Source organism: Zea mays, chromosome 1 (genome assembly GCF_902167145.1).
Source record: "Zea mays cultivar B73 chromosome 1, Zm-B73-REFERENCE-NAM-5.0, whole genome shotgun sequence".
In the NCBI taxonomy this organism is placed as follows: Eukaryota; Viridiplantae; Streptophyta; class Magnoliopsida; order Poales; family Poaceae; genus Zea; species Zea mays.
The window spans coordinates 43,988,924-44,006,127 of NC_050096.1; the positions used below are offsets into that span (position 1 = coordinate 43,988,924).

At 50.7% G+C, this 17,204-nt stretch overlaps 1 protein-coding gene across 1 annotated transcript; it reads right to left on the reverse strand.

The window, feature by feature from the left end:
* Positions 1 to 8,700: 8,700 nt before the first annotated feature.
* Positions 8,701 to 16,465, reverse strand: LOC606415 (uncharacterized). Its single transcript, NM_001112290.1, has 4 exons — positions 16,299 to 16,465; positions 15,771 to 15,829; positions 15,493 to 15,668; positions 8,701 to 9,065 (listed from the first exon to the last, which is right to left on the reverse strand). The coding sequence occupies exons 1-4, from the start codon at positions 16,431 to 16,433 to the stop codon at positions 8,983 to 8,985; spliced, it is 453 nt and encodes a 150-aa protein (NP_001105760.1). The 5' UTR covers positions 16,434 to 16,465; the 3' UTR covers positions 8,701 to 8,982.
* Between the last annotated feature and the right edge of the window lie 739 nt (positions 16,466 to 17,204).

The window sequence follows — 17,204 nt, forward strand, 5'->3', positions numbered from 1 at the left end:
GATAGACGCCTGTACTGTTCAGAAGTTATTCCAATACCAAATAGCATGCTTCAGAAGCACACAAAAACTATGGCATTGTTCTTGGTGGTCCGTGTGCCCGTTCACTAGGAGCGAGATTGGGGGACCTTGAGTACCATTGCATGGTTGTTGTTAGGCTGTTAGCCCATCGCCATCGTGCGGGAAATTAACTATGGTGAGCCTAGAGATAATGAACTGATGTGGATTGGACACGCGCTTTTGAAAAAGGAAGCTCCAACAGTCTACCTGCAACAAGCGGCCATTATGGAACGTAGTCTTGTGTTGTAGTACGATAATCTGCGGGTGTTTCGGGACATCTTTTTTTCCTAGACATCTTGTCGCCGACACTTCAGCAATTTGTAGTAGCCTGTTGCCTGGGCTTTCGTAAGCAGCGCCCGTCCTAAAATAAAAATATTAGCCGTTTTACCTCTGGACTTTTATGTCTATATTCAAATAAATGATAATAAATATGAATACATATATAAAACAAATATACTAATTATTTGAATCACTAAAAAGTACAACGAATTTTATTTTAGGACTGGGGGTGTGCTTTGTCGTGTGAATAATCAATTTAAATAGGTAAAACAAGATATCCAAAAGTCAAAATTATCAATTATAAGACGAAGAAAGTAGATTTTATGAAATCTTGCACACTATAACGGAGGCTTACACGTCTTATTTGAACTTTTTTTTATAAATACTATTTATTTTGCTATGACTTATTTTATCATTAGAGATAATTTAATAATAACTTATTTATTTTATTATTTGCAAAAAAATAAAATAAATAGTAAAACATGATATCTAAGAGTTAAAAGCGTAAGTATGCGGAAAGTAGATTCTATAAAATCTCGCGGACGAAACAGAGGTTTTTGTCCTCAAAATAAACTACAAAACCCAGTTTTGTAGCTCCAGCCAGCTCGGGCATGCACAGTTCCAAGTTCCAACATGCCGTAGAAATATACTCCCTCCGATTTCCTATTAATTGTCATTTAGGACAACGACACAGTCTCCAAAATATAACTTTGACCAATGTTTTTTTGTTAAAATACAAATGAACTCTTAATACATTTATACTTTTATAAAAGTACTTTTTATGACAAATTGACGCATATAAATATTAGGTTCCAAAACTAAATAACAAAATAGTTATTTGTAGTCAAAATTTATAAGTTTGACTTGAACCTTATCCAAAACGACAACTAATAGGAAACCGGAGGGAGTAGGTGTTGTTTGGTAGGGGGCGAATTTAGGGGTGTTTATTGAGGTTAACCGATTCCGATAAAATTTATATGTAATATCTAAATTATAGACTTATAAAAGAGTTGATCTTTTTATGTGATTTGCCATCTACTTCTTGATACATGTGACTAAACCTAATTAAAAGAAAATAATTATTTACTAAAACACAAAAAAAGCCATGCATCATGTTGGAGTTTTGTTTGTGCATTGATTAAATGGTGACACTAATAAAAAATATATAGTAATGATTTGAGAATTTAGATTTATCTCAAAGGCACAATTTATAGAATTGGAAATAAGAAAGAAAGAGAGAAATATTATACAACACAAAATAAAGTTATAAATAAATAAATTCATCACACTTTTAGGTATGTCCAAATTGTATTGTTAATCTGAGAGTGAATTTGCCACAAGTTGAAATTTAATTTGAATTAGAATTTGAATTTGGAAAAGAAGAAGAGAAAATGGGAAAATAAAAAGAAAAGAGAAAAGAATAAGAGAAAACGCTTCTTGGGCTCCTTTCCTCGTTCCCGACCCACCTAAACACTCATCTGCGCAGCCCAGCTAATGGGTTTGGCGCCGACAAGTGACCCCCCACCTGTCAGCCTCCCTTTGCGTGGTCGGGGGTCATCTGGGCACCGACGTGGTGGCCCCGCTCGTCAGTACGTGCAATTGGATGGGATGCCCTCTCGCTGGCTTGTGGGTCGCAACCTTAGTGTCTCACAGAGGTGCATCCGGCCGCCATCACTGTCTGGTGGGGCCGCCCTCCTCCTCCCCGCGGACTTCGCGTAACAGAACGTGAGATCCCCCGCATGGCTGACCTCGTCCCGCCGCCCATTCCGGTCGAGCCGTTGCGACTCCGCCTCGGAGTATTTAACCCTGAGTCATCCATGCCGTGCGCCCTAACCTAATCCCGCGTCCATGTCGTACGACTCCGTTGCGCAACTAGTTTCCACTGCTGCCGCAGCCATTAGCGAACTCGTCCGCGCCGCCGCTGGGGATCTCCGCCCCATTGACGCACCACCCTAGGAATTGGGTCCCGCGCCTCGCCTTGCCGTGTGGGGTGTGGGCGCGGAGCCAATTAAGCTCGGAGAACCATCTGGGCGTGTGCGAAGGTGCGGAAGACAGGGACCACCCAGCCGCGGGGTCGGACTTCGATTCCTAGTCGTCAAGCCCTGGGATTGGGTTCTTAGTGCTCGGTCCGATCCCAGGAACCTGGTGGTGTGGGAGGTTTTCCTCGGGCGCCTTCGGAAGGGCAATAATTCCTCGCCGGAGTGCAAGCGCAGCCGCGGATCCGCTCTCCTCCGTGGGCGGGCTCGCAAACTCTTTAATCGCCGGTAAGTGACCACCGGATAACTCCGCTAGCTGCCCCTCTACGTTTTGCGCCAATCGATTCTAGGATTTGGGTTCTGTGACTCTGGGTGCGCTGCTCGTCGGCGTGAAGCCCGCTGCGCGGGGTATGCTCCGCCGTGTCCAGGCGCTTGGGGAGGGAGATGATGTTCTTGCCATTGGATTCTCATCCAACGGTGGTGATTAGATCCAGTGTTGGGGCAATCGCGACCATGATCTCACGTTGGACGGTTTTGATTAGATCGCGACATTTTAAACTAGGCGCCGTCGGATTCAGATCAGGTGGCTCTAGGCGCGTACCGGTTCGGTGTAGGGCAGAGATAATCCGGGTCGTCCATTTCTAATCGCGCGGCCGTGAATCCTTAGTACCATTTCAACCGAGACGTCTTGCAGTCAGCCCCCTAGGAATTTAATGAATCAACCTGCAGTCCTGGCAGTGAAACTCTATGTCTTAGGAATACTTGCGCCATTGCCCCTGTGTTTCTGCTTAACTGGCGCCCAGTCCAGACAGTGAGAAAAACATATAAAATCATTTAGGAAATGAATTTTGATATAAAAACAATTGCTAGAACTTGTATAAATCATAGAAAATTCATATGAACTCTGAATTGACCTGTTCCAATTTCTATAATTTTTTATTAATATTGTTTATCACTTAATGACTCTGTTTTAGTATGAAAATTATATTAAACTTGACCACTTAATTATTTATGTACAAAACACATAGAATCTTTAGAAATTCATAACTTAATATATAACTCCAAATTGATTCATTCCAATGGTATTTATTTTGTTTAAGTATTGTTTATCACCTAGTACTTTTATCTAACCATGAAACTTGATTTAAAATTATTCACATGAATTACTCTATTCTAGGAATTAAATAACTTCAGAAAATCATAACTTAATAACCGTAGCTTCGAATTTAGTGATTCTTGTTTCCACGATCTCGTAGCAACGCGTAGATCATTATTATGTAGTATGTTCTTATGTTTGGTGTGATGTTAATTTTGTCAATACCATGTCTGTTTGTATTGCTACGACTAGCAGTGCGGCCACGAGGATCCGAAGAATCACCCTGGTAACTGGAATCTCAAGTGTCAGGCAAGTTGTGCCCTTGACCACTTTTGTTACCTAATAATGTTCTTTAATATCACTCATTCAATGCATAGGTTTAATTTTGATAGGACCCAATAGGTCACCCTAGTCTGTTTATCCATTTTACTTTGTTATCCCTGAATCACTTGGATAGTTTTGCTATTGCTTTATATGGTTTTGGGATAATATTTTATTATATCCATGTTCCAATTATTTTGTTGTTCTATTTATGTTCATGTCAAGATCATTAATGTTAATTGGAACATGGAGGTTAATTTAAGAAACACGTGCCACCACAAGGGAGGAATGGGACCCCTTGGCTAACTAATTAGGAAAGCTAGTTGTCACACCCGGTTTTAGAAGGCAAACCGAATGCGAACCATGTACGTGCCAGGATTAGCAATTCACGTACACAGCAGTTACATAACATGGACATCATCACACAGTGCTCAAATAGTATTAAAAAGGGAAATAATAGTCGATTACATCATGATGTCCAAGACATCCACATAGTCTTTACAATAAATCAAAGTGCGAAAACGAAACGTAGATAAACGCGGCCATTACAGGCAACCGACTGGGGGTTGCCGCTAACCCACACCTAGAACTCATCGTAGTCTTGGAACTCCTGGAAGTCTCCTTCCACGGCTTCACCTTCTCCTGAGTAGTGGTTGCAATGCTGACAACCTAGGGGGGTTGGTGTGTAGAGCAAGGGTGAGTACACATCAACATACTCAGCAAGTGTCCTGTTTGGCTGTAGTGGACTAGCTTTATGTGGGGGTAAGTCAAGCAGTTGCTTTTAGTTGGTCAGATTATTATTACTAGTAGAGAAAGCCAAGTTTTAGAATTAACCCACATTATTAACCCAAACGTACTCCTTTCCAAACGGAAAAAGTACCACTTACCATTACCGGAGCCAATACCAAGAACCATCAATCTCATTGCCACCTACAACCCGAACATCTCTGATCAAGTACCACTAATCACTGGAGCTCCCTTGGCCACTCATAACCGTGAGCACGACTGATATATCAGTTTTCATACACTCTGCAGAGGTTGTGCACTTTACCCACAAGCCGTGATTCCCTTTCTGCCCGGAGAGAGCTACTCCCCATTGACCACTACCTAGGTGGTCCAGCAGGGCATCACTACGTAGCCTTTACAAAGATTCCCCGAGGTTGTAGCCGCCCGTTAGGTTTCCTAAATGTACCACACTCCTCCCCAAGGGACAAATCAACCTTGGCAGAGCGAGCCGCATACACCGAGCCCCATTGACGGCACGACGGCGAAGCGAACTACACCCCGGTTCTTCTAATTACTCAGCTAAGGGCGTCCCACTCCACCCTCATGGTTGCACTGTTTTCCCGTGCGGTCATCCAACGAACAGGTCCTTACGGAGAGGCACTCGAGAAACCGCTCAAGCCCCCTTGAAGGTCACAAGTATAACATCATAATAAAAGAAGGGAAAACAACATATCATTGATAATTCTCATCATGTTCATTGATTAGAGTTGAGCAATAGCATAAGACTAAGCAATAATAATCCAACCCAAATAGGTAAACAATGACATGGATAACAAAAGCTAGTCGATCCTTAGGTATAACTGTGAAATGCGGGAGGTGAATTAAAGAATGTATAGGACAGAGATAGGTCAAGGGATACTTGCCTCCACCAACCGACTGCTGCTCAGGGGCTTCACCTGCGAGTTCTTCGGGCTCTTCAACCGGATCGTTCTCTATGCAGACGCAAACATATATACATCCACACATTTAATACAAAAGAACAGTACACCATACAATAGAATGCAGTAAATAAACAGACGTTCCACGCGGGCTCGCAATTAAGGTTAAGAGAGAAAGAGAAAAAAGACAGTCGAAAAACGATCATGTTACATTATTATAAATTAAACCACTCGCTTAATAGAAGGGAATTAATTTGGACACTACGTTTAGCATAAAGTAAAGTCATGTTTCATGTCTAATCATTATAAGCAGATGAATATAAATTAAAAGAATTATCGCGCAGCGAGACGCGCGACATAACACTCTAAATCGAATTAAGAAATCGACGACTCATCGCGCGATAGAGCGCACAACGAGGCACTTGCATTAATTATAAAGAGACGTTAAGCATCGCGCGACAAAACGCACGACGACATACGTCAACAGGGCCGAGTTTAAAGTGGGACGTCACGCGACTGGACGCGCGACGTCACATATTAAACAACCTGAAATTAAGATGGATCGTCGCGCGACGAAGTGCGCGACGCAGCGCATTAATATAACCTGAAATTAAACAAATTCGTCGCGCGACGAAGTGCGCGACGCAGCACGCTAACTAACGGAGTTTGAAATTAATTAAAGACCGAGAATAATCACCGCGCGCGTGGGGTTGCGCACGCGGGAACACGTTAGGGGGGGGTAAACAAGGCCACGCGAGCCGCGCCGGGGGCCGGGACGCCGCGCGCAGGGGGCCGAGGCCGCGCGCAGGGGCAGCGCGCCAGGGGTCGCGCGCCGGGGCAGGGGATGCCGCACTGGGGGGTAGGGCCGCCGCGTCGGGGGCCGGACCGCCGCGGGGAAGGGAGCAGGGGCGGGCGGGCCATGCCGGGGCCGGGGACCGCCGTCGGGGGTAGGGCCGCCATGGGGGAGGGAGCAGGGGGGCGGGGCCGCGCCGCCGCGGGAGGGGCAGGGGCGGGGTCGCGCCGCGCCGCCGCGGGGAGGGAGGTGCGAGCGCCGCCGCACAGGGGGGTCGGGGCGGGGTCGCGCCAGGGAGGGGAGCAGGGGCGGGCCGCGCCGGGGCCGCAGGCCGCCGCGCCGGGGCGGGCAGGGGCGAGCGCCGCCACGGGGGAGGGAGCAGGGGGGCGGGGCCACGCCGCTGCGGGAGGGGCAGGGGCGCGCGCGCACAGGGAAGAAAGGGAGGGCGCACGCAGGGAAGAGAAGATGAGGGGGAGGGAGAGAGAGAGAGAAGGGAAGGGGAGGGAAAAAACTCACCTCCGGGGATCCAAATTCCGGTGATCTCGACTCTAAACCCTAGAGCACCACAGGGAGAGAGAGAGGGGGGAAGAAGGGGAGGGAGGTTACTGCGCGGGAGAAATCAAATGAGCCAAACGGATCTGGGGAAGGGGGCGCGCGCAGGGGGGTGGGCAGGGGCGCTAGGGGCGTGCGGGCCGAACCGGGCTGGGCTGGGCTGGGCCACATCGCGGATCGAAACCCACGACACGCACGACCATTAAACGGAGTTAAATCGCGAACCGAAATCCGAAACGGAACGAGACGAACACGCGACATCAGACAAAGAAATGCGCTTCGGCATGATGCAACACCCATGACACTTAGGTTTTGTTTATACACGACACGGACACCTGTCGCTATACTGGTTTTGAAATTGGGAAGAAGGAGGCGAAACGGGAAGAGAAAAGAGAGTAACACCCGAATTTGGTGAGAGAAAAGAAGAAAAAATTCTACTCCCAAATTCAGGACGTTACACTAGTGGAAGACTACCTTACCCAAAAGGGGCAAGGGCAGTAGGGGAGTTGCATGCAAGGAGGTTCTCAGGTTGATTTTGCTGCGATGGCGGTCAGACGAGGGATTCTTGCAAGTGCTCTTCCCATAAACTGTAGCGGGTTTTCAGAAGCTAGTGTAACTTTGTAAAGGCCTCGTAGTGGATCCCTAGTCATCCACCTTGGTAGTGTCTAAGGGTCTAGCTAACCCCGGCGACATGGGAAACTCGACTTGTGGGTAAAGGGTACAACCTCTGCAGAGTGTAAAAACTGGTATACTAGCCGAGCTCACGGTCATGAGCAGTTCAGAACTCTCGCATGATTAATTTATGGAACTTAAACTCAATTTGTTATATGCATTGCATGGGATTTGTTATTAATTTTGTTCTATTATTATTTATTATGGTTTGATATTTACTTACATCTAGTAATTGCTAATAAAATTTTGACCAACTTTAAAAGCAATGCTCAGCTTTAACCATTCTCTTTGGTAAGCCTTACACTTCATGAGCTCCCACCTTTGGTGAGTTCATGTCACATTATTCCCCACAACTTGTTGAGCGATGAACATGTGTGAGCTCACTCTTGCTGTCTCACACCCCCCACAGGTCAAGAACAGGTACCACTGGATGAGACACATGGTAGGTGTTGTGCTGTGTTCGTGAGAGATCTAGGTCGTCGTCTCCCAGTTGACTTTCTAGCACCAATGATGGATTTTAGATCCTGTTATATTTATCTTTTATTTTGTAAGACTTCCGCTATGTAATAACTACTCTAATTTTATTATGACATTTATCTCTATACACTCTATTATTATATGTGTTGTCTTTTTGACGCATGTATGAGATACACCCGGCTTTGTTCCTTGAAGTCCGGAGTGTTACATTATAAATCTTTTACCAAAACACGTTTAAATTTATGAAAATCTATATTATGTAGTAAAGTTTTTTTAATGACCCCAACAATATTTTTGACTATATTCGCCACTCCTGGCCCGTTCGGTTGACACGGAATGGAAGACTGAAATTGTTCCTACCTATATTGCTTCTCTAATTTGTATAAGTTTTGATCAACATGAATAATTTTTGGTGTATTCCTATAGAAACGAACGGGCCCTAAATGGAAACAAATCACGGTGCTAGTTGTTACGGTGTAAAGAAAAGCGTCGTTTGTTCAGTTCGCTCGAGCAGGAGGGAGAGATGCGGCGGCCGCGCAGGCGCGTATTGGATAGCGGCGCGAGACTGGCGGGATCGCTGGTCTGAAGCGCTGTAACACGTGAATAGATTACATCGCGGCCGAAACAAACAGCAATCAACGTGCTCCGGTCACGCTGTAAATCGATAACGGACCAAAACAACCGAACCAAACAACTCCTTACATTGAACCCACAGCTAAAGCGTTGGGTGATGCGCAAGTAACATGAACAGGTCTATATGTATCGTTGCAAGACGCGCAACTGCGCAAGTGACATAAACAGGCCTTTGTATGGTTGCGTTCCAATCGTTACTTCAGTTTGTCAATGTGTGGAATGGAGTACAGCTTCTATTAACTGATTCGGAGAGTTTGTCAATGTGATAAAAACTATGGAATGGAGTACAGCTTCTATGAACTGATTCGGAGTTACTTTGGAAGAGGAATACTCTGATACGAGCTCATAAGGTCATTTCTTTCCTGTAAACTGGCTTTGTAAATGACAGGATAGAAGACAATGTTGCAAAGCATTGTTCCTTGTCTACGCCACTCGCCACATGCTTGCTGAAACTCCCCTGCCTCAATCAGCTTCAAGCTTTGCCTCGCCTGCTTTCTCAGCTTCATTCAACACGAAGTTCTTCAGCGATTCCACATCCCTAGGTCCTGCAGTAGCATGGGTGCATCCAGTTTCACGTTGGTGTCAGTAGAGAATACTGTCAAATGAAGCAGAAAACCAAACGAAAAAGGAATGTGTCCACATGCAAAAGCATTGTAACAGGCATAAAGATACAAAGACCAAGTGGAAACAAAAGTAGGGAGAAACAAAGAATATGTAGTATATAGACAATTGGCAGTTACAAAGCATACAATTGTTCTAAAACAAAAATGGCTAAAAATTTGTGGCATGTACGTTAAGTGTAAGCTATATAGCAGATGCATGAATGTAAGTGGTAAATTTGAGTGTCAGTGCAAAATATAATCTAGCAGATGCATGAATGTATGTGATGAATGTCAGTGCAAAATGACTATTATTGCATATAATCAGCTCTGGAGGCACGATCAAACTGCAAAGTATATGAATTCATTAGAAAGTAGCTACATAGGCAGCTTGTAAGCAACTCCACCAATACAGTACCATAGCATACAATGGCTATAAAGAGTTCAACAACAAAAGTAACATTGATTTTGATAGTAATAACCATGGCCAATAAGTGGTAATTTACTGATTTATTAAATATGACATGTTCTTCTCATCATTCAATTACGCATTGATATTACCTCTGATATTAAACCTAACCGTACCTGCACCATGATTAGTGTTAGAATACCCGTTTAGGGTTTGGGGTTTTTCCCTATGTAATTACTGTCTCGCCCCTCTGTAATGGGCATGGCCCAGTACTCAAGTCTATTAATACACCACCCAACCCTTGTTAGGGTTATGGGTTCACATTCCAACATGGTATCAGAGGGCTAGGTTTAGGGTCTTTTTTTTCAGCCGCCAGCCCCCAGCCGACCAGCCGCTTTCCCAGCCGCCGGCCTACAGCCGTCGGCACCTCTCCCGCCGCCGGCCCCTCTCCCTTCCGCCGCCGGCTCTTCTTCTCCCTCCTTCCCCACCGCCGAGCGCCGCCAGGGCTGCCGCTATCGCGTCGCGCCCGGAGCCGCGCCCCCGCAGCCTGCTCCACCCGAGTCGCCGCCGCCAGGGCTGCCGCTCCCGACGCCGCTCAGCTCGCGCCGCCGCGACGGTCCGCCTTCCCCACCGCCGAGCGCCGCCAGGGCTGCCGCTGTCGCGTCGCGCCCGGAGCCGCGCCCCTGCGACCCGCGCCAAGGACCCGACGGCCGCTCCTCTCGCCCGACTCTGCGACCAGCGCCCTGCGCTGCCGCCGCACCAGCGCTCTTCCGCGCGCTGCCCGTGCCCACGCGCGCCAGGAAGGCGACGTCGAGCAGGCCGGACCCGAGCGCCTGGGCCCTACTGCGCCGCGACGCCCGCGTGTCCCCGACGACCGTCGCGCCCGGGTGCCAGCAGAGCCGCCGCGCCGACCGACCGAAGCCCCACCCGCGCCCTGCCCCTGCGCGTTCGACACCGACACCGCGCCGAGGACCGAGCTCGACACCCGGAGGACCCGCGCCCCTGCTGTCCTGCGCTGTGCAGCGCCCCTACTGTCCCGACGCCGAGCACCCAGCCGCCCCGGCTGTTCCGCGCCCGGCTGTCCAGTCCGCGCCTCCCTGCGTCGGCTGACCGCGCCCTGGCCCCAGCAGTGCTTCGACCCTCCTGCACCGCTCATCATGAGCTTTACCTCGCCCGCCGCTCTCGTGACTGTGTGTGTCCTCCACGACGGCCAACTCATCCGGGGCATGTTCGTGTCCTTCGATCCAGTCTGGAACCCTATTCTTCAGGACTGCGTCGAGGTCCACCCTCAGGCGGGCCGTCACGTGCCTGGACCGCTTGTCTTCCCATGTGCTGCGATCGCCTCCCTAGCGGTTGAACCCGTGCCATCTCCCTCCCTTCCTAGTGCCTCTGTCGGGGCACCTTCTTTGGCCCTCTCCGCTCACACCGTACCTTCGCCACTTTCACCTCCCCGAACCACCACCGATTGGGTAGTTGACTCCGAGGCCTCCTTCCACACTACCCCCACCACTAATTCGTTACTCCACTCCCATCCACGCCACCCCTCACATCCTACCTCCATCGTCGCCTACAACGGTTCCACCCTCCCGGTCACCTCAGTAGGTACATCGGTTCTTCCAGGACCATTCTACCTTAACGACGTCCTTGTTGCTCCCGGACTGACTCATCCCCTCCTCTCGGTTCATCGCTTCACTAGTGACAACCAGTGCTCTATGGAGTTTGACCCCTGGGGCCTCACCATACGCCACCTTCCCACACATGCTGTGCTCGCTCGCTGTGACAGCTCCGGCCCCTTCTATTCTCTTCACTTGCCCTCCACTCCCCACACCAGAGTAGCCTCATCTCCTGTACTTACTACTACCACCACATCACATGCTCTTGCTACTACCACCACCTCCTCCGCCATTTGGCACCGTCGCCTCGGGCACCCTGGACCTGACGTCATGTCCCAGCTTGCCGACCACTCAGACATATCCTATACTCGGGGCTCTTCTGAGCGCCTCTATCATGCTTGTCAGCTCGGTCGTCACTCTCGTCTTCCTTTTTCCACTTCCACGTCTAGGGCTGTTCAGGCCTTTGATCTTGTCCACTGTGATCTCTGGACGTCTCCTGTCCTTAGCCTCTCCGGCTACAAATACTACCTGGTCATTCTGGACGACTACTCCCATTTCCTTTGGACTTTCCCCCTTCGGCTGAAGTCCGACACGTTTACCACCCTCACTCACTTCTTCGCCTGGGTATCCACCCAGTTTCGGCGCCCGGTCCGTGCCCTGCAGTGCGACAATGGCCGCGAGTTCGACAACAACGCCTCCCGTTCTTTCTTCCTCACTCACGGCGTCCAGTTGCGTCTCTCGTGTCCCTACACCTCTGCTCAGAACGGCAGGGCCGAGCGCATGATTCGCACCACCACCAACATGATCCGCTGCCTTCTCTTTCAGGCGTCTCTCCCCGCCACCTACTGGGCAGAGGCCCTTCATACTGCCACGCATCTCCTCAACCGTCTTCCCTCGAAGGCGGTGAGCCACCCTACACCTCACTTTGCCCTGTACGACACAACCCCTTCCTACAACCACCTGCGCGTGTTCGGCTGTGCCTGCTACCCTAACACTTCCGCTACCGCCCCAAACAAGCTTTCTCCTCGCTCCACTCGATGCCTCTTCCTCGGCTACTCCCCTGACCACAAGGGGTATCGGTGCCTGGACCTCACCTCCCACCGCATCATCATCTCTCGTCACGTCGTCTTCGACGAAGATGTGTTTCCCCTTGCAGGCTCCACCCCACCCACCGATCTAGACTCACTCCTCGAGTCTGATCCGGTTCACCTCCCACCCCCGGCGCCCCGCCTTGCGCCGTTACCCGTACCTCGTGCGACCACGACGCCACCGCTTGCGCCCACTCCCGCGCCACGCGCGGCCCCGTCGATCACGCCTGCGCCCTGCGCGGCCCCGACGACCCCGCCTGCGCCACGCGCGGCCCCGTCGATCACGCCTGCGCCACGCGCGGCTAGGGCTGGACAAAATACTCGCGGCTCGTCGGCTCGCTCGGTTCGTGGCCAGCTCGGCTCGGCTCGGATCGGCTCGTTTGAATTTTTTCACGAGCTGAGCTGACATCCTAGCTCGGTTCGTTAACGAGCCAGCTCGGTTTGTTAATGAGCCAGCTCGCGAGCTAAACGAGCTATCACATTTCAGCAAAACAAATCTATATACATATCATATATGTAACAATTGATGAATATGTTATATGTATGTGTGGTGTCTATAACCTATAAGTTAAACTAATGATTGATGAATTATGTCTATGTATGAAATTGGTCTATGCGAATATAAGTGTGGGTTAAACTGCTGAACATGTGTATGAATAGTGAATTGATGAGTGATGAGTTGTGTTAATTTGGTGTTATATTGATGTGGTCTATGAAACTATGAGTATAATTACTATTTTCTGTTGTTAAATTAGTTTGAAATTAACTAGAAATTGATTATTATACATATATTATTTTTTTCTGCTCTGGCTCGCGAGCTAAACGAGCCAGCTCGAGCTCGTAAACGAGCCGAGCCGAGCTGACTCTGTGGCTCGCTACCTTAACGAGCCGAGCCGAGCCAGCTCGAGCTCGAACGAGCCGAGCCGAGCTGGCTCGATATCCAGCCCTACGCGCGGCCTCGTCGACCCCGACTCGCTTCGCCGACCCCGCGCTCGTCTACCACCGTCGCAGCCATGCCGCCACCTCGGCGCCTGCCGACTCGGGCCCGTCGACGAGCACGGCCCGCTTTGCCGACCCCGCCGTCGTCTTTCACCGCCGCGAGCCGGCCATACCCGCCGCTCCCGACGTTCCGGCGGCCCGCTCCGAGTCGTCAGTGTACCACCCGGTCGCCATCCACCGCGACCCCGGGCACGTCCACCCGATGGTGACTCAGCGCGCCGCTGGCGTTCTTCGCCCCGTCGACCGGCTGATCCTGGCAGCGGATACGACCTGCACTCCTCCGGACGCATCCCCTGTGCCCTCCTCCGTTCGCGCTGCCCTCGCCGACCCACATTGGCGTCGTGCTATGGAGGAGTACGCGGCCCTCTTGGCCAACCACACCTGGGACCTGGTGCAGCGTCCACCAGGCACCAACGTGGTCACCGGCAAGTGGCTATTTCGCCACAAGCTGACCTCGGATGGCTCCCTCAACCGCTACAAGGCTCGTTGGGTCCTTCGGGGCTTCACCCAGCGCCCCGAAGTGGATTACGACGAGACCTTCAGCCCCGTCGTCAAGTTCGCCACTGTTCGCGCCGTCCTCTCCCTCGCCCTCTCCCGCGACTGGGCGATCCACCAGCTCGACGTCAAGAATGCCTTCCTCCATGGCACTCTGACGGAGACTGTCTACTGCAACCAGCCCACCGGCTTCGTCGACGCTGACCGTCCGGATCTGGTCTGCCGGCTGAACCGGTCCCTGTACGGCCTCAAGCAAGCGCCACGGGCATGGTACAGTCGCTTCGCCTCCTACCTGGCCTCCATCGGCTTCGTCGAGGCCAAGTCGGACACGTCCCTGCTCATCTACCGGCGCGGCAACGACACCGTCTACCTCCTGCTCTACGTCGACGACATTGTGCTCACGGCATCCACTGCCGACCTTCTTCACCGCACGATCGTCGCCCTTCAGCGGGAATTCGCCATGAAGGACCTAGGGCCCCTACACCACTTCCTCGGCATCACCGCCGAGCGCCGGCCTCAGGGTCTCTTCCTCCACCAGCGCCAGTACGCCATCGACATCCTGAAGCGGGCTGGCATGTCTGACTGCAAGCCTTGCTCCACGCCTGTCGACACCCAGGCGAAGCTCTGAGGACGACGGGCCTCCGGTCGCCGACGCGACGTCCTACCGGAGCCTGACCGGCGCGCTCCAGTACCTCACCTTCTCCAGGCCCGACATCGCTTACGCCGTCCAGCAAGTGTGCCTGCATATGCACACTCCGCGGGAGCCCCATCTCACCGCGCTCAAGCGGATTCTGCGCTACCTCCGCGGCTCCCTCGACTACGGCCTCCTACTCCGACCATCCCCGACGTCGGAGCTTGTGGTCTACACCGATGCTGACTGGGCTGGCTGTCCCGACACACGCCGGTCCACCTCCGGTTACGTCGTGTTCCTGGGCGCCAACCTCGTCTCTTGGGCCGCCAAACGGCAGCCCGTCGTCTCTCGCTCCAACGCTGAGGCCGAGTACCGCGCCGTGGCCAACGGCGTGGCAGAGGCCTCCTGGCTACGACAACTCCTCCACGAGCTCCACAGTCCCCTTCAGCGCGCCACCCTCGTCTACTGCGACAACGTCAGCGCGGTCTACCTCTCCACCAATCCCGTGCAGCATCAGCGCACGAAGCACGTGGAGATTGACCTGCACTTCGTCCGCGAGCGTGTCGCTGCCGGTGACGTTCGGGTTCTCAGCGTCCCCACCACACTGCAATTCGCTGACATCTTCACCAAGGGGTTACCGTCGAGTGTATTTTTAGACTTTCGCTCCAGTCTCAACATCTGTACAGGATAGAGTTGTGACTACGGGGGGGTGTTAGAATACCCGTTTGGCCGTTTAGGGTTTGGGGTTTTTCCCTATGTAATTACTGTCTCGCCCCTCTGTAATGGGTCTGGCCCAGTACTCAAGTCTATTAATACACCACCCAACCCTTGTTAGGGTTATGGGTTCACATTCCAACAATTAGTGAATGGATTTAGCAAAATCTTCGAAGAAGAGGCAACCTACTGATCTAGAAGTAAATTGTACACAAAAGTGAGCACTTGTCTGATATACAAATGGTTTAAATATCAAATTCGAATTTAAATTAAATTTACTTTACACTTTGAGACCCCACTCCCACTCCGAGTATAATCCATAGATGCTCATAAGGGGGTGTGGGCCAAAACTAGAAGAACAAACATGGTTTTCAGTTGGAACATTCGCCTAAAAAGTATGGTGAACTGGTGAAACAATGTATACCTTTATATTTTACTACTTCTTCGCCTTCATAAAACACCTTGAATGTTGGGTAGGAGTGTATATCGACCTTTGAGCATACTGGTTTGCTGACACCACAGTCAACTTGCCCAATCTCAATTTCATCCGCACCTTCCATAACCTTTCCCAGGTCCTCCCATAGTGTTCCAAGGTTCTTGCTGCAGACGCGATACACTTAACGAATCAACTTCGTGGCAGTAGAAAAATCTATACATGATAAGCCAGCATCCATCTAATCCCCTGTGAGAAGCATGCGTTACCAGTGTTTACACCAGGGGACGCAGAATTGCACAAACCACACCGTGTCCTTCTCCTTTATCTAAACAAGAGAGAAATATCTCAAAATCAAACTTGATTGACCGGAACAAGTATACAAACATACAGCGGATCGCAGTAGCACTCTCTGGCTTTTGTTCGACAAATTGTGCAGACTGTAACGATGTAAGCCCTATCCTCATGAGAACGTAGTAACTAAAATGATAGATTTGAACTCCTGGACTATCTATATCAGGTAACAGGACTGCAAAAGCTATGATCCATCCGTTTAATAACGGCGAGTGGCAACTTAGCAACTATGAAGTCATCGAAGTGAAACCATTGAACAATTGGTATACAGCTGCCAAATCTGGAACACGACTAAGCATGGCGATCTGTCTAGTATGTAGCCTCCGCTAATTCTTGCGTCCATCAGCGCAACACAGAAAAGGTACAGCCGTGCCAAGTATCCGCGGCTGGAGGAAGGTAAGGCGAGAGAAGAGAGACCAAGAGAAGTGCACGGCGGGGGTTACCTTGTCGGAGAAGGTCTCTTCGGTGAGGGTGATGACTTCGGCACTGGAGCGCGCGGTGAGGACCACGAGGACGGTGAGCGACACCAGCAAGAGGCGGATCGGTAGGCGCCGTCGGGCGGGAGCGCCTAGATCCATGGCTAGCACGGACGGCGACGACAGCGACGGCGAGGGGAGGGAGAGGGGAAAAGAAGAGTTGAGGGTGGGGAAGTAAAGTCGACAGCGACGGCTTGGCATTTGTTGGGCTGTTATGGGCCGCTAGATACGCTGCCTTCGTCGCGTGAATTTCTGGGCCTCCGCATGTTTCCGTGGGTGCAGCCCAGATCGCCCAGCTTTTCATGGTTTTCTGCGGACTGTGTTGTCCCTTGTGTCTGTCAGTCTGTGTATCTGCTGTACTTTGTTGGCGTCTACTGATGTCTCCATCGATCTCCCATCAAAATAGAACCCAGAGCCCCCCCCCCCCCCCCCCCTTTTCAAAATCAAATGAAACCCGCTACTGTTCATTCACGAGATCCCGCCCTGGCGGCTGGTGGTGGTGATGCAGCAGAGCACGTCAGGTTGCCGCGAGAAGTTGATTGATGCTCTGTGCACTCCAGCGACCGATCGAGCAGAGCGCTGGAGAGGCATATTCCCTTCCCGTCAGCAGTTCGCCGAGCAGTCGGCAGGGGTTATTGTTGACCTCTAGTGTACTCATCCTGCTACAACCTAGTATGTCATTTTTTACGGGTCCACCAATGGTACAGAAACAGTGCTCCACTACTCCGTCGACCGTCATCCACTTTATAATGTTGTTTGCTTAACGGAGCTATAATTTGTACTTGTCCTTCAGAGCATAAATGTTGGGAGACGGGACATATGATGTCACCCAATATGCAAGAGTCACATTGAATGTGATCAGCAAGTATTACC

Bases quoted from the DNA above. Each gene is read 5' to 3' on its own strand.
- LOC606415 (NM_001112290.1), bottom strand. From the start codon at position 16,433: ATGGATCTAGGCGCTCCCGCCCGACGGCGCCTACCGATCCGCCTCTTG. The intron at 15,669-15,770 runs GTAACGCATGCT...TCGCGTCTGCAG, and splicing joins GTCCCCTGGTGTAAACACTG to CAAGAACCTTGGAACACTAT. The intron at 9,066-15,492 runs GTATACATTGTT...ATGCTACTGCAG, and splicing joins AGAAGTAGTAAAATATAAAG to GACCTAGGGATGTGGAATCG.